The 20,177-nt window shown below is 44.5% G+C and overlaps 1 protein-coding gene across 5 annotated transcripts; it reads left to right on the top strand.

Moving 5' to 3' along the window:
• The first annotated feature begins 1,362 nt into the window (after positions 1-1,362).
• ARL14EP (ARF like GTPase 14 effector protein) lies at positions 1,363-16,866 on the top strand. 5 transcript variants are annotated; one of them, XM_070624606.1, is made up of 5 exons: positions 1,477-1,547; positions 5,345-5,892; positions 9,663-10,157; positions 12,158-12,285; positions 13,268-16,866. In XM_070624606.1, exons 3-5 carry the CDS (start codon positions 9,732-9,734, stop codon positions 13,494-13,496), a joined length of 783 nt encoding a protein of 260 aa, XP_070480707.1. In that variant the 5' UTR covers positions 1,477-1,547; positions 5,345-5,892; positions 9,663-9,731; the 3' UTR covers positions 13,497-16,866. The 5 variants fall into 5 exon arrangements, with proteins under 5 accessions (XP_070480704.1, XP_070480705.1, XP_070480707.1 ...); XM_070624605.1 differs by having other exon boundaries at positions 1,477-1,543; XM_070624607.1 differs by lacking the exon at positions 1,477-1,547 and adding an exon at positions 2,130-5,186.
• The last annotated feature ends 3,311 nt before the right edge of the window (positions 16,867-20,177 follow it).

Genomic DNA, 20,177 nt, shown 5'->3' on the forward strand with positions numbered 1-20,177 from the left:
GTTAGTTCTACATCGTCTTCAGGATAAAGTCTAGGATCTCTAATGTGGCAGAGAAAAGGCCTGATCTGTCGTCTACTTAGCTCTCCAGCTTCCCACTCCAGCTATACTGAATCCCTTGCAGTTTCCTTAAGGATGGAAGAAAGTCACAAGAAGTGTTAGTCAGAACAAGTGTTAAGTATACTAGCAGCTTATGAGATACATGCAAAACTCCCAGGATGTTTTATATATAGAATATGAGTAAGCATGTACTTTGCAAAACACAGGCAGAATTGTATTAAATATACACAGTAAGTTAGTAAACTTTAAGGCAAGCCAAAGTCAAATCAAAAATATGATGGAACGGAGGGTCATTTACAGTCAATAAGGGATGGAGAAACCCAGGTATGAGTAACTACGCCACGCCCGGGCCGGCAGCTACGTCACCCCATCAGCCACCCACAGGTGACAGGGAGTCGAGTCTCATGCGGCCTCTATCCGAGAAACGCAGATAAACTCGCGTCTGTCGAGTGAGGCGGCTGTGGCGGGCACGCCGCCCCGTCTGGGCAGCCCAGCAGGTGTGCGCCAGCGTCCCCGGGCCCCTGGCCGCCCTCGCAGCCCAGCTTCGCGGAGCACGTGCGCACCGGCCCTGCGATGCCCCCGACATCGGACTGGGTCTGGGGGCCCGTCTCCTCCAGGACAGGCGCCCGCCAGCTCCCACGGGGCGCAGGCCGAGCAGCGGCCCCCGGACGCCCGCTCCGCACGTGCCCCCCGTCCTGCTCTAACTGCTCGCTCCTGTCCCTCCCGCCGGTCCGCGGCCTCTTGGAAAGCAGGATAACCCTCCCCGTTATTGTGCCAGCCACAAGCGAGTACCAGCACCACCGCAGGCGCCCCGCTGCAGACGCGGCTCTGGGGTCGTCCGTCCCGCTCCCCTTCTCCCTCCCTGGCCCAGGACGGGGCAGCCCAGCGGGCGGCGCGGAGGAGACCACCTCCGGGAGGCGTGCGCAGCCCGGCTTCCCACCACCGCTCGGCTGGTCAGCCCCCAGGGCTCTGCCTGTGTGTCCCCCAGGTCCGACGCCGGCCGCGCCCCGGCGCTGCAGAGCCCCCCACGGGCGACCCGCCGTGAGCGCCGGCGGCGAGCCGCGGGAAAGGGACCCGACGTGCACCCCGCCCCGCATCAGGTCGCCTCTCCCGCCCGAGGAGCACACTGAGGCCTTCGACGAGGGCCGGGTCGCGGGAGCCGCCGGCTGCCACCCACGCTCAGGACGGCCGGGCGAGGACAAACAACTCTCACACACGGGCGCGCAGCCCAACCTCCACTCCAGCCGCGGGACAGACGGCGTCCCCGGCGGCCTCTGAGCAACGTCATCTCTCGGCGTCAGGGATGTCCGCGGGGCCCCGCCCCTTCCGTCCGGACGCGGCGGCTCCGCTCTAGGCTCCCCCGGCCCTCTCTGTGGTGGCCCTGGGCCTCTCTAGCCTCGCCCGCCGTGCCCTCAGTGGTGGTGGGGAGGAGCGGAAGTCGGCCGCCGGGTCGCCGAGCTGCCGACGCCGGCGAGGGGAGCGCCGCGTAGGTAGGGGGTCGGCGGGCTCTGGGCGGGGGGCAGGAGGTGTCGGCGGTCCCGGAGCTGGGCGTGGGCGTGTGCGGGTCCCCGGCTGTTCCCTGCGGTGCGCGGCCCTCCGGGCGGGCCCGGCGCGGTCGGGTCGTGGCCGTGGAGGCCGGGCCCGGGGCTGTGGTGGGCCTGTCGCGCCGAGCGGGGCTCCCGCCGCCTCGCGGTTTCCCTGCCTCTGACCGGATCGCTGCGGCCTGAGGCGGGAGGCCGGGCCCGCCCCCGCGATCGCGGGGGCTCAGCACTGTGTGGGGCTGGGGACGCGGGGACCGGCAGGCCGGGGTCTGGTGGCGGGAGCCCGGGGCCTGCGGCCGCGCCCGGGCCGGTGACACCGGGACGCGGCCCGCCGCGGAGTCTGTGTCCGGGGCCAGAGCGAGCCTCGAGTCGCGCCTGCCCTCCAGCGCTGAGCTCGCGGGCCGAGGGCCGGTTGGGTCCCCCGAGGGTGCAGACGCCGAGCACCGGCCCCTGGCGCAGTGCGGGGGAGGCCCAGCCGGAGGGGACGGCGGCTCCGGCCTGTCTTGGAGGGTAGGGCAGGGGTGCCCGCGCGGGGAGGACGCTGGAAGGACGGAGGCGCGAGCCTCGCGGGTGCCGCGTCCGCCCTGGAGCCTGCGGCCTTTGGGGCGGGGACCGCCGGTCCCTGGGTGCGGACTGTTTCCCGGGAAGGCGGGCACGTGTTTTCAGCACACGCTTCCAGTTCGGGTGCGCAGTCACTTACTGTGCATACCTTGTGTTGACAGGTGTTCTGACAGCTTGGGCCACGTGCAGAATGAGGTAGAGTGAGCGAAGCTTTTGGTCATTCCTGGTGGCCTGGAAACACCTGTCTTCGTTGAAATGCCTCTTCCCTTCTCTACAGAGGAAGAGAGACAGTTTGCAGCTGGGTTGTAGAAACCTGGAAGGTTTAGCTGAATTGTTCAGAAATGCCCCGAGGGCACACGGCGCAAAGCCTTAGGGAATCCGAGGGCGTGCATTGGGCGAGCCCGGAGTAAATCCTTAGGGCGATTTAAGAGGGATTCTTCATAGGCAGTAAAGTTAGGTTTGGTGTTTTAATTCATTCAGTGAATCCTTGAGTGTGGTATCAGGCACGGGCTAGGCGTGGTAGCTGGAGCTCTAAGCCTCGGTTTCCTTCTCTGTAAACGGGGGACAGTTCTCCCCTCGGAGCTGTTGTGGGTGAGGCCACGATTGTGCTGGGCGCTGGACCCAACTCTTGCTAACTGCAGGCCGTGGAACGAAATGTTGAAGTGGCCCTGTGGACTGTATTCTTATTTTAAATTCTCTTTTCGTTTCTTGCTGGGCCTGGATCTTAAGGATCGAGACTGTCTCCTCTTGGCTCTTTCTGCCTTCCGTTAGTGCCCGTTCACACACAGCGTAGGTAGTAAGCGTTTGGAGTTTAATTTAATGGGCACGGAAAGTGGCCAGAGGCATGACCTGTGTGTGTGTGCCATGATTAAAGCTGCTGATTCACATACTAGGGGTAGATGAAATTATTTTATTTTCGTTAAGTAAGATAGAACCTGAGAAAATGCCTTATAAATCATAAGACCTTATACTCCACCCCCGCCCCAAGGCATTTTTCATGAAAGGGAAAGATTCTTATAAGTTGGCCTAAAAATTCCGTAAATGTCTTGTTTGGTTAAATTTCCTCTTCATGCTTTTTTTCCTCACTAATTAGGAGACTGGTAACAAACTAAAAAGCTGTATTAAGAGAAATCGACGTATTGGAGCATATATTGCCACATCTCTCCTAAAAATTTTGGGAAGGAAAAAAATGAGTTCCCTTTTTAATCCCCACCTCCCTCTGCTATTGTTTTGTTACTGGCAGCAGGGGTGGGTGTCCTGCCTTAAGTCCTGCACGCGCCCTGGGGTAATGTCCTGGACTTATGTTATTAGGAAGGCCTGCCAGCATCATGGCCTTGCTGGATTTGGCTCAGTCTTCAATCCGTCTCGCCTGTCTGCCTTATAGTTTGGTGACGGGTAGCAGGAGATAATACTTAAAGCTTATTCCCTTCACTGGCAATGTTCAAGACCTGTGAGGAGCAGATGCTTTCGTTTACTACCTAAGGAAGTAAAAGGGTTCCGAAAAGTCTACTCTAGACTTATTTCATTCTTTCTCGACTCTTCTGGGAGTGCTGTAAAATTGTTACATGTTAATCCTAGAATCGCAAAATGTCCTGTATCTAGGCGCTCAAGTGTTGACAATCCTAAGACAAGAAACAGTCCAAAATGCAGGGTTTTTTAAAGAAAATGTCAAATAAAAAAACAAACCCAGAGTTAGTAAGGAGAGACTTTATTTGCAAGAGTTACTGCACAGGCAAGAAGGGGCTGCTGCACCGGGGAGCAGTCTAACCAGAGGATCCCCCAGCGTCTCCAGGAAGGAGTAAGCAGCGCCAGGACAGAGCTGCTTGATGGGAGTGCAGGTTCCAGAATGTCTTGCCCTGGCCAGCCTGTTCTCCAGAGGGCATGCGTGACGGTTCTGGCTGAGGGGAGGCCAAGGCTCGGGGACCTCAGAAAGGAGGGAAACTTGAAGTGCTTAACAAGCAGCTTTGTTTCGATTGTTCAGTGGGACAAGCAGCTCAGCTATCATTCTTAAAGTCATAAATGAGGCAAAGAATGGGAATTTGGAGGGTCTTTGTCCAGGTAATAGGCAAACAAGGGGCATTTTTGAGTCTTATAGAACCATATGGAGAAGAGTAAGAGGATTTCCTTAACTATGGCTCTTGAAGAACCGGATGCACAGTCTCAGGTCAAAGTCAACTTGTCAAAAGGCATTTTTGCTATTTCAAATGGAAAATTATGAAATATACAAATAAAATTCATCCAGACATCTGTAGCAGAAGGCCTTAGGTGACCCGTTGACTCATGCAGGAATTAAATAAGTGTTAGTACTTGTAAATCCTACATCACTAGGTGTAGTTTGAAAGTTTAAGTACTTTTTTTTTTTTTAAGACCAGGATTTCAGCTGTACCGTAGTAAAAGGTTCCTAAAAGGGTTGAGGGCCCAGGGGGAAGGGGACTAATCTAACTTAATCAGCTCTAAATGAACACATTTACGGGTTTTATGTATATTATCCCATAAGAAGCAGAATTTTTTTTTCTTCTATAAGGAATACGAGGGATTATACAAGTCAAAGTGACTGGCTGGAGCAAATTAATCTTTTCCTGTGTTAAAAGACAATTTTCCACAAAAATAGGGACAAGTAAAGTCATGACTTTCACGCAGATATAAAATTATGCTGTTTTAACCAGTTCAAATGACAATCAGGAACAGACTCAGTTGTCGATCTCCAATAGTGAAATAAATGAGCAAATGGAGGCAAACTGTCTTCCCAGTGAGGCCAGGCATCAGCTGAACCCCCACCGGGAGGAGTTTACAGGGGGCACGAGAGTTGTGCTGCGCCGCTGTCAGTCGTCAATGGTAGTTGGTTGTAAAGTAGCTGAAAGGCACAGAAAGATTCAGAGCCCCCTGCAATGAGAGCAGGAGAACCCTGCAGTCTGTGCTCTCAGCAGTGCCGTCTCCCTCGGAGCAGGTGTTGCTCTCTGGGCCTGTTGGATCAGATCTACAGCTGCCCTCCCTGGTCATCTTCCCCAGCGTCAGGCCTCCTAGAAGGCAAGTACAGGTCTGCGTGTGTGTTTCTTACTCTTTTTGATATGCAGTATAAATATAGATGTGTAGTAAATATATTTTTTTGATTGAATTGCCTGAAGCAGTGCATCTCAAACTGCAGTGTGCTTATGAATTACCTGGGGATCTTTTTTCAAATGCAGATTCTTATTCAGTGGGTCTGGAGCCCAGACCAAGACACTGCATTTCGAGCAAGTTCCCAGCTCCTGCCAGCACTGGTCCCTGGACAGTAAGTGGTAGTGCATTTCTGGCGGCTAATTAGAGAAGGTGTCAGATGGTGATTACAGAAGAACGTAGCACCGTGCATCAGGTTCAGGGAGCAACACGAAGCTGCCGGACTGCCGCTGCAAGAAAATAAGTCAACATCGTGTGCCACGTTGCCAGGACACGGGCGAAAGTGAGCGGAGGAAACAGTTGCTAGGAAACAGATCCAAAGGCTTTCCAGCAGAATTGGAGCTTCCGGGAGGAGGACAGAAAGGAGGACACTGGGGGAGACAAAGGGGAGGAGCAGCTGGAGAGTGTCATTTTTAGGAGGCCGGCGGTCGCCTTGCAGGATTGCTGCCGGAAGTGCTGTGCCCCGGAGCCGCCCGCCTGCGCCGCAGCCTCGCGGGTGGGGAGCCCACCGGCCCAGACTTGCGGCGGGAAACCGCGTCCGCACGTGTGCACGCTGTGACCACGACGTTTCACTCGAGTGAGTGCGACCAGGGTGCCGTTGAGTGTTAATCAGTGTGTAAATTTAGTTTCTACTGCAACTGGCAGTTTCTCTCCTGTCGGACAGGATAGGTTCATTTTAAACGGAGCAGGTCCGGCCATTTGGTCACAGGGAGCTCAGGCTTCCTTTAATAGCAGGTGAGGGGGAGCATGTGACACTGGCACCGAAGAAAGCTGTCTGCTTACTGGAAGATGCCCAAAAGTGTAACGTAAATGAGGTGGTGAGAATTAGAAATAGAAATACAGCATGCCCAGTTACATCTGAATTTCAGACAAACAGTGAATTGCTTTCTAGCAATATTTGGCACATAATTAAAATGAAAATTATTTTGTACCTTATCTAAAATTCAAATGTAACTGGGCATCCTGTATTTTACCTGGCGACTCCAGGAGCAAATAATTCTAACTTCACACTGACACCTGAGGGATGGCTGCTTAGAAAATAGTATGTGTGCAGGCAGCTTAATTCCTTCAAGTGTTCCTCCCAAAATTATAGTACTCAGAAGTGTACAGGAACTCCAAATGTTTGGAGGCCACTGTTTACCAGAAGGGGATGTTTTCAAAGACTGATAGGGGCATGGCTCTCTTGAAGCAAAAAATTCAGCTCTACGCTCTCCAGCTAAGAGTCCAGGTCCATCGTAGTTTAAGGTTAATAAAAGAATTGATACTGTTGTGGAAGATGTCCAAGCAAATACTTACCAGGAAAATTGGTTTAATAGGAGTTAATCAGTTGTGTTTCCAAGAGAGTCTAAGATCACTTAGAAGGAGGTATTCAACTTCAGCGGCACAACTTGCAGAGTCTGCTAATAAACTCTTGTGAGCTGTGTAGTAATTTAGCCAAAATTGAAGGAAAATAAAGGAACAGAAGGCCCCGTAGCCAGGGGAAAGAGTTCCCTAATGGGTAAAAATGTTACTGTGGACAGACAGGATTTCCAAAATAAGTTTCCTGAGTCACAAAATACTTTTCCTATCAAATATGGTCAGGGTAGCTCGAGTCTTTGACTGCTAAGAGCTAGTTTTATGTCCTACCCTATTATAGATGAGTGGCTTCAAACTGGTGACAGTTACCTACAAATCGAAGGAATCTGTGGCTTTAATGAGACACTAAGCATTAGCAGTTTCCCTAAGGTGCTGGACGATGCTCATCGGGTTTCCTTCTTTGTACTGACTGTTAAGAAAGGTCAGAGCCAGATGTGCATCCCGTGTCTGCTACGGTGCAGCGCAGCATAGCTGGTGGTGTGGCGTAACCGTATCTCTGGCTTCCTCTTTCTCCACTCCCTAATTCATTTTAACCCACTTTTCTGTTTAAAGAAATGTAATTATTTGTATCATACAGACCATTTTATGTGATGCGACTGGGACCTATACTTGGCAGTTAAGTTTTAAAAGTTGATTAATATAGAATAAAAGAAGATAAATATACTCTGTTTTAATCAGCTTTAAAAATTTTACATTAAAATGTTCTTTTTTTACACTTTAAATTGTATTTTTTTCAACTTTTTTAACTTAGTATGTTAATTAAACATAAATATATGTATTTATTCATCATTTTTTGTCATGTGAGACCAGAGTCTTGTCTTTGCATATGATTCTACTGTTGACAGTTTCTCTCTGCAGAAAACACCTCAGAAAGCGCCTTAGATTTCTAACCAGTTTTTAAACGTAGAGCAAAACTTGTAAAAACCCTTGCAAGATTGCGGAATCCTAGATTTTTTAATACCTTGCCACCACCAGATTTCAATGGTCCACGTCTGTTTTCAACAGCAGTTTTTCTCCTAGTGATTGCAGTTTTTTTAATCTCCTGTTAAGAATTCAACTAAGTTTTTGTGTTTGTTTTCAGAAATATTTAATCATGAAAAATTCCAAATAGGAAGTATGGAAAGTAATGAAACGCTTGTGTACATGCCACCAAGCCTTATCTTCTGTAAATATCTCCCAAAAAAGTGCCTTCCTCCTCAGAGGCAGGCGCACATTGGGATTTCTTACTCTCATGTAGATTTTAGTATGTATTCGTATTTTCATCCATAGACTAGATACTATTCTGTGTGTTTTTTTCCATAAATGATATACTATTTATCCTTTTGCGACTTTTTTCACCTAAGATTGTCTTTGAGATTTATCCATGTTAATACATATAATTCACACAGTTTAATTCATCTTAGCTGTCCTGTAGGAGTCCCCGAATGAGTAACCCACAATTTCTTATCCTTTACAATTAGGTTATTTCCAGTTTTTTACTGTCAAAAGCAGTGAATGCTGGGGCCAGCCTGATAGTGCAGCAGTTAAGTTCGTGCGCTCCACTTCCATGACCCAGGGTTTGCAGGTTCAGATCCCAGGTGCAGACCTACGCACCACTTGTCAAGCCATGCTGTGACAGGAATCCCACGTATAAAGTAGAGAAAGATGGGCATGGATGTTAGCTAAGGGCTAATGGTCCTAAAAATTAGAAAAAAGCAGTGTTTGCTGGAAGTCCTTGCTTATGACTTGTGCTCATAGGGGACATAATTTCTCTAGCACAGACACCTAGAACTGAAAGTGCAAGGTTCTAGGGTGTGCACTTCTTCACTTTTGAGAGAAATTGCCAAAGACATTCTAAAGGAGTTGCAACAATTTGCATTCCTACCAATACATAAGAAGCATGTTAAGAGTTGGCCACATTTTAGCCAGCACTAGTTTATCAGATTTTTTTAATTTTTGAGAAAATGTCTGAGAAATGATATTTAATTTACATTTTCCTGATAACTGTGGGGTTGAACATCTTTGATCTGTTTATTGGCTTTTTTGTTCGCTTCCTCGGTGAATTTCCTGTTTATATTGATTTAGTTTTCTAATGGGTTCTTTGTCATTTTCTAGCTGATTTGTAGAAGTCAGGATTTTTTACATATATTTGGGATAATAATCCTAACAACAGCCTTCAAGTGTGCTCTTTTTTCTCTAGAGTTATACAGAAATGTTTAATTTTGCCGTATAATCAAATGAATCCGTCTTTTCCTTTGATATGTGCTTTCCTGTCTGAGAAATTCTTCTCCGTCCCTGTGTCACACTCTTCTATGTGTTCTTGTAAACATTTTTATGGGTTTTTTCATTTTAGTTCTTTGCTCCTTCTGGAATTGAGTCTTTGTGAGAAAGAGATCATATTCTGTCCTTTTCCATATGGTTAGCTGGTATCCAAGCATCTTTCATTAAATCCTTTTCCCATTAATGTGTAACACCCATTGATTTATAACAACACGTTACACACCGAGCCCCCATCTTTTCATGGATCTGTTTGTCCATGTTATACCAATACCACACTGTTTTAATACTAATAGCTTTATAGAAAATAAATGTCTGGTTTTCTCCCAAGATTATCTTGGTTTTCTTGGACCTTTACTCTTCCACGTAAACCAGCTTGCTAGCCTCCGAGGGGAGTGGTTGGAATGCCTTGGGGGGATTTTGATTGGAGTAGAATTGAACTCATAAATAAATTCCTGGAGTGTTGGCATATTACTGTAGTCAGACTCCCCATGATATATTTCCATGTTTATTTTGATAGCAGGTGTTCTTGTGGAATTCTAGCTTTAAGAGAATGCTTCTAATGTTCTAGGATTAAATTTCATAACGTTTATTCTAGGCTTTTGGTAAATACTTTTCTATTGCTTGCTTGCTAAGGGTTTTCTTTCTTTTAAACAGGCATTGAATTTTATCAAGTGGTTTTTCAGTTTCCCAGATAAAAAGTGCAGCTCAAATCTGACTCTGCTCTTTCTCTAGGGCGACCAGCATATGACCTAACAGAGAGCTCTCAAGACCAAATCAAGCAGAAGTTGGCTAGAATCAAAAATGATGGATCCGTGTTCCGTGGGAGTCCAGCTCCGTACCACGAATGAGTGCCATAAAACCTACTATACTCGTCACACAGGTTTCAAGACTTTGCAGGAATTGTCGTCAAATGATATGCTTTTACTTCAGCTTAGAACTGGAATGACACTTTCTGGGAACAATACAATTTGCTTCCATCATGCAAAAATCTACATTGACAGATTTGAGGATTTGCAGAAGTCATGTTGTGACCCATTTAACATCCACAAAAAACTAGCCAAAAAGAATTTGCATGTAATTGACTTAGATGATGCCACTTTTCTGAGTGCGAAATTTGGTAGACAGCTTGTGCCCGGTTGGAAGCTCTGTCCGAAGTGCACACAGATAATCAACGGAAGTGTGGATGTCGACTCTGAAGACCGGCAAAGGAGAAAGCCTGACTCAGACGTATGTAGAGTAGTCATTTTTTCTGCTGTGTTATTTCTGCAGTGTGGGGTTGTTTAGCTATAAGGAAATCACATCTACTTTATTCTTTATTATACTAATTAGCATGCAGTAAAGATAAAGTTAGGGAAGTGAAAATAAATGGTCTTTCTAAATATTTCCGTATACCCAGATTGGATAATAAAGAAGATAGGTTTGGGAAAGGAGTAACATAATATGCCTGAGACTCTTGAGCTACGAATCCTAGTGCTAAGACAGTAAGAGTAACCTTTAGAATGTTCTGGCAAAGCCGGGACTTAACTGTCTTAGTTTCTCTTCTGATACCAAAGTAACTCAGTGGGACATGCCAGCCAGCTACGGTCTATAAAGCAGGATCAATTTCCCTTTTTATGAAGAACTTGAAAATTAGTGATTTAAAAGGAACGTCAGAGAAGCGACTTGCAGTAACTATTTCAGCCTTTCTTTCTTCTTTGGCACTGTCCCATTCTTGTTGGGGTTTTTAAGATGCTCATGAGCTTCCTTTGCTTCTAGCTCTGAATTCTTGCTTGGTATGGTCAAGGCTAATTTTAGGCCTCCTTGTGGTCAAAAAGCAGGCATTGTTACATTGTAAGTATTAAATATTTTATAACTCTTTCGTATTCACAGAGCGTCAGTCAGATTATGTAACCGTATCAGAACAGCTGAAGATTTCATAATGCTGTCTTTGGTGTAGAATAAGGGCAAGTGTGTCATAGGAGCACTTCTCAAAACTTCTGTTTATAACTGATTTATAATTCTTGCTGCTGGGATATTTTTCTTGATTTTCTCCTTTTCATTATATTAATAAACCTAATTAAAATACTAATTATATGTAGTGCTTTTCTTTTTTTGTGTGTGTGTGAGGAAGATTCGCCCTGAGCTAACATCTGTTGGCAGTCCTCTTTTTTTGGCTTGAAGAAGACTAGCTATGAGCTAACAGCTATGCCAGTTTTACTCTATTTTGTATGTGGGTCACCCCCACAGCATGGCTAAGTGGAGTAGGTCAGCTCCCAGGATCCAAACCTTTGAAGCAGGGCCACCGAAGCAGAGCACATGGAACTTTAACCACATGGCTGTGGGTTGGCCCCATATAGTGCTTTCCTTTTGCACTCCCCTCAGAGGCAGATCTCCAGGGTCCAGAGTTACCTTGAGGTCCCCAAGGTGCTTGCTTCTGTCACTGTAGATGTCTTTTTCACTTTATTTATCTGTTGCTCTCATGAAATGTATCACATAAAGTTTTCTCCCCCAAGTAATGAACTTAAATCCTTAACCATCAAAACTTTATTTTACCAAAGCTTTTTTTTTTCTTTTGCAGATTAGCCCTGAGCTAACATCTGCTGCCAATCCCCCTCTTTTTGCTGAGGAAGACTGGCCCTGAGCTAACATCCATGCCCATCTTCCTCTACTTTATATGTAGGACACCTGCCACAGCATGGCGTGCCAAGCGGTGCCATGTCCGCACCTGGGATTCGAACCAGTTAACCCCGGGCCGCCGAAGCGGAACATGCAAACTTAACCACTGTGCCACCAGGCTGGCCCCTGCCAAAGCTTTTTAAAAGACTGTAATACTCTTTCAGAACTTGGAACCATATTACTTCTGTTTTTAAAAACATACGTAATAATAATAGAACGTTTTCTTAAGGACTCAGGGCCACTGTTGGGAACGTCAGTCGCGTGCCAGCGGGTGGATGCGGCTTTTCTGCTTCCTCGCCACGTTGGCTGTTTCCACGCGTCCCCCGCCCAACGTGCCAGAGACTGAACCTAGATCCTGAAAGTGGTGTAGGGAAGTTGACCCGTACGCTTTGAGTTTGGTCCAGACCCTGTAAGTTTCGTTGCACTTGTGCTCTAGAACCTTTTTTGTCTGTTTTGTGGGTTCCAGACTGTCTTCCGGGTTAAGGAATAGTCTGGATCCACATCCAGTGAAGTGCTAATCTGCCTGTGGTCTGACGTCGAGACTGAGTTGATGATTTTGTGCCTTTATTCAGGGAAGAACTGCTAAGGCTTTGAGGTCGCTGCAGTTTGCAAACCCAGGAAAGCAGACGGAGCTCGCCCCAGAGACTGGCAAAAGAGAGAAAAGAAGGCTCACAAAGAACGCGCCCGCCGGCTCAGACAGGTAGGCCCTGCTTACGTAAGGCACACGCTGACTTGCTGCTTCCTGTCTCCTTTGCCCGTCTTTCTCTGACGTGTTGAATTTTCTGGGTGAATATTTTAAATTGGATAATCTGAAATTGGTAAAACCTCTGAGGGCCTCATGAAATTAAGGCATCCCTTTGAACTCTAAAAATTTGTTTCTAAGAAAGTATCAGTAAAGTGAACAAGAAAATAACTTTTGGCATGAAAATTAAAATTTAGTACTTAGAATTAAAGTAATTCACTTTTTTGAAAAGCATCAATACTATGTAATTGGTGTGTCTCTGCTCTTTGACAGCTAAAAAGTGAGGGTTATTAGAATGCGGGGTTGCTTTTTATTTTTTACATGTGTGAAATAGAAACAGTTATGGTACAATCAACAGAATGAACGAGGAAACTAAATTGTTTAGAATATGACATTTTAAATTGACCATTTGTAAAATGTAAACTGACAAAGCTTAGTGTAATCATTCAGAATATTCTAGCTATGCCATTTATTCCATCTGTCATTTATTCCATTGAGTCATTCAAGTGTTTTTAGGCCAGATTTGCTAGAGTCCATTAAAGAACAAGAGACAGATTGATTACAATATAAAAATCAATAGGGTGGTATACCGTCCTCAAAATAAAACTGTTCACAAAGCAGTGAAGAGACTAACCGCCCGTGAAACGCGGCGTACTGACCAGCCAGCCTCGGCTGAACGCGCTTCCGAGTGGACCCGAGAGCAGACCCTGCTTCCCGGGTTGGTCTCGGAGCTTCAGTGAGGGCTCTGTCTGCCCACGTGGCGCGCGTGTCCTCCTAACTAGAGCAGCCTTGTGTCTGGAAGTTACATAGCCGTTTGGCAGGACTTCAGCCTTCATTCAATTAAGGACACTTCGTCTCCTTAAATTGCTTTCATTACCTCGTCTTTGGTTTGGAAATGGTGTACTTTTGAGGTGTGGCTCACTTGTATCTTGCTGTCCAGACAGGTGATACCAGCGAAGAGCAAGGTCTACGACGGCCAGGGCCTGCTGATCCTCAGCGGCATGGACCTCTGCGACTGCCTGGACGAGGACTGCCTCGGCTGCTTCTACGCCTGTCCCGCCTGCGGCTCCACCAAGTGCGGCGCCGAGTGCCGCTGCGACCGCAAGTGGCTGTATGAGCAGATCGAGATTGAAGGAGGGGAGATCATTCATAACAAACACGCTGGCTAATCTGTGGCATCAAGTTACGGATCTTTGCAGGCCCTTCTCTGGTTCTAAAATTCTTCCATTCTCAGCTACATTTTGAAGTTGATTGCCCAGTGACAGAAATTCGAAGACGCTGCATGCCTCAGCGTGCGTTCGTTGCGTTTGGGGGCTTTAGCCTTCATTATTGGATGTGAATTCAGGTGGGCCCTTCCTCAGCAGTCAGCCCTAAGCCTGTCAGGGTCAATGTAAAAAGTAGGCTCTAGGCATTCCTCAGTTTGCACAGTTCCCCGTCCACAAGTCTCGATGGCAGTGATTTAGGTAAATGACACCAGTGCCCTGAGAGCACAGTTCGAGTCTCAGCCACCACAGTGTATGGACTGTAATTACGTGACGTGCAAACCCCCTGCGGGCTCTTCCGTGTGCCGGTCACTGTGTGAGTAGCAGATGTGCTTCAGGACCGGGACCAGTCCCGTCCTCCTCTCAGACTCTACCGGTGATGGGCCGCACGTCTGCTACTCAGCGTATTCCCAGACAGCAAAGCACAGAGTGTGTTGTCTCTTTGTCACCCATGTGACATTTTACAAAAGTAGATAAAACCTGGCCAAGAAATATGAAAGTGCAGCAAAGAAATGAAAAATGATAGCGCCAGAAGGGAGATTTGACCAAAACTGGAGGTGCGGAAGAAATCGCTGACATGGGGCTTTGGCCCTGCTGTCCTAGAGGCCCTGGCAGGGCAGCAGGGGGCTCAGGGAAGGCAGACTCACCAGCGGAAGGAGGGGAGTGGTGGTGATGAAAAGGGTGAGCATGTCCCAGAGGCCGTGAGGGTGAGACCCCCACATTAGAGGGGTCGCAGAAATGTCGCAGGCCTTGGTGGAAGCTCATCCAGAGATAAAGGAGCATGACAGTTGGCCATGGTACAGAAAAGACGCTATGCATTGTAGGTTATTTCACCAAAACAGAAGGCAAGTACTGTTCAAACTAGTCTTGATTAGCTTTTTACAATGAGATAGCACTCTAAATTCTCAGTGATTCTAATGTTTTAAGTTATGTTGTCCTAAAATACCTTTTACAATTTTTTCAGTTTCTTTTACATTTATAACTGACAATAAGAGTTTTTAATATTTGGACAGATTTTTAAAACTCACAGAACAATCATAATTTTCCCCATTGAAGGTTAAGATTGCTGTGAATGGCCTTTTTTGTGGTCGCACGCTGCCCTGTAAGGAAGATGGCCTGTGGCTGAGAACAGTACCCACTTCCGGGAAAATTAATTTTGACGCAGCTAAGTGGTTGAGTGTTAAACTATTTTGGGGATAATCTACATATCAAAGCGCTAAAATATATCAATTCTCCCCACTTACTCTTCAAAAATAAATATTTTAATACTGTAAACCTTTTTCATTGTTTCTAACATGTATTCTTGGTGAAAATTTGTTCTTGGTGGTAAAAATCTTACTCTTTCTCTATATAAAGCACAGATATACACACAATACATACACAGATATACATTGTATCTGTGATACTGAAATTTTATAAAGTGTTGATTAGGATTAAAAGGACTAAATAAAGCTCCTTATGGGAGGAATAAATTTTTTTTAAAAGGTTGAGAAGCAGTAGCTGAGACAGTATCAGTTATCTGGAAGTTGAATCTTGACATTGGAGTTTGTACGGGTGCCGTTAGGAGGGTGGGGCCAAATGATCGCTTCTTCTCTTATTTAAGACAGCTCCCTGTCGCTCTGTTTAAAATCTTTCATCACCTAGGACATTGCCACTCAACTGGGGCTTTGTTTTGCCTGAATAGAGTTTAATCAACTGAACTTTCAACAATTGGAAATATTTTGTAGCCATTGAAACTGAATTTATAGAGCCGATTTGATTAAATTGCCCAGTAGAGGTTGATTTTTATTCCTGTGCATTTTGGTGTCTGTTTAAAATGACTGGTTCTGCTTTGACGGAATGCCATTTTCAACCATGAAATTAAATGTCATTTTTAAGTTATAATCGTTCACTGATGTAGTTATCAGAAGTACAGTTAATCAATTTTTTGATCCATGTGTTTCAACAGAGCACTAGCAAAAAGAATATTTTAGATTTTTTTAAGGATTGGCACTTGAGCTAACAACTATTGCCAATCTTCTTTTTTTTTTTTTTCATTCTTCTTCCCACAGCCCCCCAGTAGATAATTGTGTATTCTAGTCATGAGCCTCTTGGCTGTGCTATGTGGAATGCTGCCTCAGTGTGGCCTGATGAGCGGTGCCATGTCCGCACCCAGGATCCAAACCAGTGAAACCCTGGGCCACTGAAGCAGAGCGCATGAACTTAACCACTCGGCCATGGGGCCGGCCCCTATTTTCGCCTTATATACTTAAATCAAATGCTAGATTTTTTTTTTCTGAATTAAGGAAGTATTTTGTTACAGAGGATACAAACACAGACTCCAGTTTTACCTGAACTTCCAGGATCATTGGACCTTTTCACTTGCCATTACTACCATCATTGCTGTTGCTTCTGAGTATGATTTAGTATATTGCTTAGTCTCTTCACAGGGACAAATTAAAATCTTAGATTCTTTTGTTTAAAACAGGAATATCTTTTCAATGGAATAAATGGCTTTAAAATTCAAATTGTTGTAGTTCAGCATTCCTTAGAACATTTCTCTGTTGTGTTTTTTGTTTGTTCGCAGGGAAAGATTGGCCCTGAGCGAACATCTGTTGCCAGTCTTCCTCTTCTTTTTACCCCTCCCCAAAGCCCCAGTGCATGGTTGTATAGCCTAGTTGTAAATCCTAGTTCTTGTGTGTGAGCCACTGCCACTGCACAGCGACTGACAGATGGGTGGTGTGGTTCTGCGCCTGGGAAACAAACTCAGGCCACTAAACTGGTGAGAGCACATCAGAGCTGGCTCATTTCTCTTAGTTTTGAAAGATGGTAGTAATTAAGTTTTTCAAGGGATAATTTCTTGAAGAACAATTTTGCTAATATTTGTTCATTATGCTTATTTAGGAGATCAAATTTTTAATGAGCATGCAGAATGTTTACAGAGAAAGGTATATCTGATTTAGAGTAGGCTGTAATAAAGCTGTGTTTTGGAAAAGTTATATCACAAGTCCACTTAGTGTTTTTAATACAAAATTACAGAAATTTAGAATACAATGAAATTTAGATCCTTTTTATATTTTGCAAAAGTATGATGCAAGGTGGATAAATTGTTTTAGAATGCTATTAATCTAAAAAGCAAAAATAAAAGTTAAATAAATGCTTAGCTTCTGCTGTATTTGGGTCCTACCAGTGGAGAAGTCGATGTAAGGGCACAAGCATTGGTCTCGCACACTGTTGGTCACAAATGCTAAAGTAAAATGCATGTATATATTTGAATAAAATAAATGGTATCCCACGAGATCTTTTTCGTATTTGTCTTTTGCAAATATAAGAAAATAACTACTTACCTTTGGAATATTATACACAAGATTCTTCTGTTTTTAAAATGTCATGTCTAGTTCTAACAAGCTGTTCTGTAGCGTTAATGGTCTTCTGCAACTGCTTCCTGGCATGGATTCGATGAACGGATTTTTAGCAGATGTATTTTGAAACATACATACATACATATATAGACTGGTTTATTAATAGAGTATAACTTTACTAAATTCTACCATGGTCCTTTCTGGACGTCAAAGACTCCTGTGAGAAGCTGGTGAAAACTATGAATTCTCTCTCCAGCAAAATACCTTCATTTAGTCACAAATACCCCATGCTCAGACATTTACTGACAAATACTCCATGTTCGGAACTCCTGCGCATGTACTGGAGTGCCTGGGTGAGGTGAAATATTCTGTAAACCAGTTGATTTTTTTTTTTTTTTAAGCCAGGATGGCTGTCTATAGTTTGGTTTGTTGTAATGTTGGTTGGTGGTGTAAATGGGTTCTGTTGAACAAAGAGTAATTCACTTTGAAAGAGCTGTTGCTACCCTGAAAAATCAGATCCCACTGTGGCCTCTCATTCCTACCCCTTCCACCACCGAAAAGGTAATTACAGTTCGAGTAACAATGGAGAAAGCGGAGGTGTCTTAGATGCACTAAGCTTGGATAATGAGAGATTTTCTATTTCCTTGGGGTTACACTGCTAGAAATGGCTTAACATCCTTGTACAGATTCATGTGACACTGCCTTAGTTTTTGCTGACATCTGCTGGTATTTTCTTGAAAATAAACTCTGCTGTTGGTACTTACCACTTAATCTCTTCACTTCTAAATTAAACTCTGAACACCAGTAACTACATTGAAGTGGGATATTTGAAAAACCTTCAAAGTAGAATGGCTTCTCTCTAGCATCCTTAGCTCTTGCCCAGCAGTAGTCAACCATGTTAGGTTTTATTTTTTAAGAATCTGAGTGCGGATACACAACTATGTAGGCACTTCTGGGTTTCTTTTCATTTATTTTTGTGAAATGGAGAGACTTGGAAAAATGATGCTTTTATCTATTTTTTAAAAATCATCAGTTCATTGAACACTTTATTTGAAAGGCATAGTAGACTTCTGTAGAGTATATACCCAGCTTGTAAATTATCTGTAATGGCACAGTTGTGGGGATTGACTTGTTTTACCAAGACAATTTAACTTCTAGAAGATAATGGAAATTTACCAGATGAAGCAGGTTGTTAACTCGGTTGGGTTGGTAGCACTACATCTTTACGTGCAATTCGAAAATTCTGAACTCCAGCCCTGTGAAGTGGCACTACTAAATGTATTAATATATTAATATTCTTCCCCAAGAAACTGTGAGGGAGTGATTTCTTTGTGAAACACTTTGTAATTAGAAACTTCAGTTTTCTCATTTCACATCACTGCAGGCAGACAAATATGCTTTATTAGAGTCACCATAATCTTCCTAGACTGTGGTTTTTAAATAAATGGACTTCTTACAAATAAAATGTTTGCAAACATGGCTAAAATTTCCAAAACCTTCCAAAACTCAATTTCGATGGCTAGTGCCTGAAAACACAAAACTGTCAGGCTCATGGTTTTTATCATAAGCATGCTGGATGATACTTTTTTTTACTTCTTTTCAGAGGTACATTTTGAGGTGAGGGCACATTTTAATAAAATAAAAATGAGGCATTAGCTTAGGGTGCAGGGTATTTGCCTTATTGAGAAAAAGCTTATCTAAAATCAAGTTTGAAAACTACGGACTTTACAGAGGGAGAAAGTCTAATACTGAATGATGTCATAGGTAGAATATAAAAACAACAAACACATAGAGACAGAGATTGGATTGGTGGTTGCCAGGGCCCAGCGGGGCGGGAGGAGGTTGAAAGGGGTGATTAGGCCCATATGTGTGTGGTGATGGATGGTAATTAGCATTTGATGGTGAACATGATGGAATCGACGCAGGAATCTACATATAATGATGTACACCTGAAATTTATATAACGCTCTAAACCAATGTTACCTCAGTAAAATAAATAAGTGAAACTGAAAATCCCATGTCCTGAAAACCTCAGTCCCAGGAAAACCAGGACAGTCAGTAAAAAAAAAAAAAAAAAAAAAACGTATGGACTTGAAAAGCAGACCTGAACAGTTCAAAATGTAGACGTCCCTTTGTTAGCAAGAATCGGTTACGTTGAATAATTTGATAAATCCAAATTACATTTTGGTTTTCATTATCTTCTGGTACCTCAAATTTATGATTTGGACTTCAAGATAGTATTTATAGTTATTTTAGAAATAAATTGGTTATTTGGTGACATAAGATAACCAATAGAGGCAATCCAGGTACCCTGTAAATAAATAGAAGACCCTACAAGAGTCTAGATAAAGTACAAATTTAATTTTGGCATTGAGGGGAAAAATGATTCGAGGGTGTTCAGTGAACTGTGGCATCAGTAAGGTTTTCAGATAACCCTGTGCCTTCCCCAAAGGCGAGTTAGCCTTTGGATGTGGGTTGAACTTTTCCTGTTGTTAATTCCACTCAGCATAGTGAAATCAGATCAGTTATTAAAAGAGCCTGGAGTGCTGATCTGAAATGATCTGGAGAAAACTATCACTTGAGCTGTTTCTTTTTCTTTTTGGTAAATGAGGTTTTAAAAAATACCATCAAGCTTCTAGTCATTTATGGCTTAGTGAATGAGACTATGCAAAGAGAATTTCTACGTAAAATATAGGCCCTACGATCTGGTGCATGCAAATAAGGCTCATTATTTTTTTCCAAGATAGTACAGCTCATGGCGTTCCTAAATTCAGCCACAAGAAGATTTTCCTATAGAAAATATCGAAAGGGAAACCTTTCCAAAGTTTTCCAGTAAGTTTCCAACTCGTCCCCAAGAGGTACAGTTGAACAAATGCTTAATTTCTCCTTGATGTCTTTTTGTGCCAAAGAGCTACACGTAGACTTCAAGGTCAGAGGCCAGCTAAGCATCTGGAACAGACCAAGCTGCCCGCTGTGTGTCACCCACAGCCCATGTTAGGAGGCTCCTCAGACTTTCTGAGGGAAATGGCCCTACAAGATTCTTAACACGCTGTGTCTCGTTTTCCCCAGTCCCTACTTATGTAGGGTGGTCAACCTGACCCAAGGAAAGCCAGTCTTCGAATTGGCCAGGAGGGCTTCTAGGCTAGGCAAATATTAAGGAAATACCACCCAAATGACAAAAGTGATTAATTGAGCCATTCGGATTCTCCCCGGAATTTAAAACGAAGATAAAGGAGCAAGAACGCAG

This window comes from Equus przewalskii, chromosome 6 (genome assembly GCF_037783145.1).
Source record: "Equus przewalskii isolate Varuska chromosome 6, EquPr2, whole genome shotgun sequence".
NCBI lineage: Eukaryota > Metazoa > Chordata > Mammalia > Perissodactyla > Equidae > Equus > Equus przewalskii.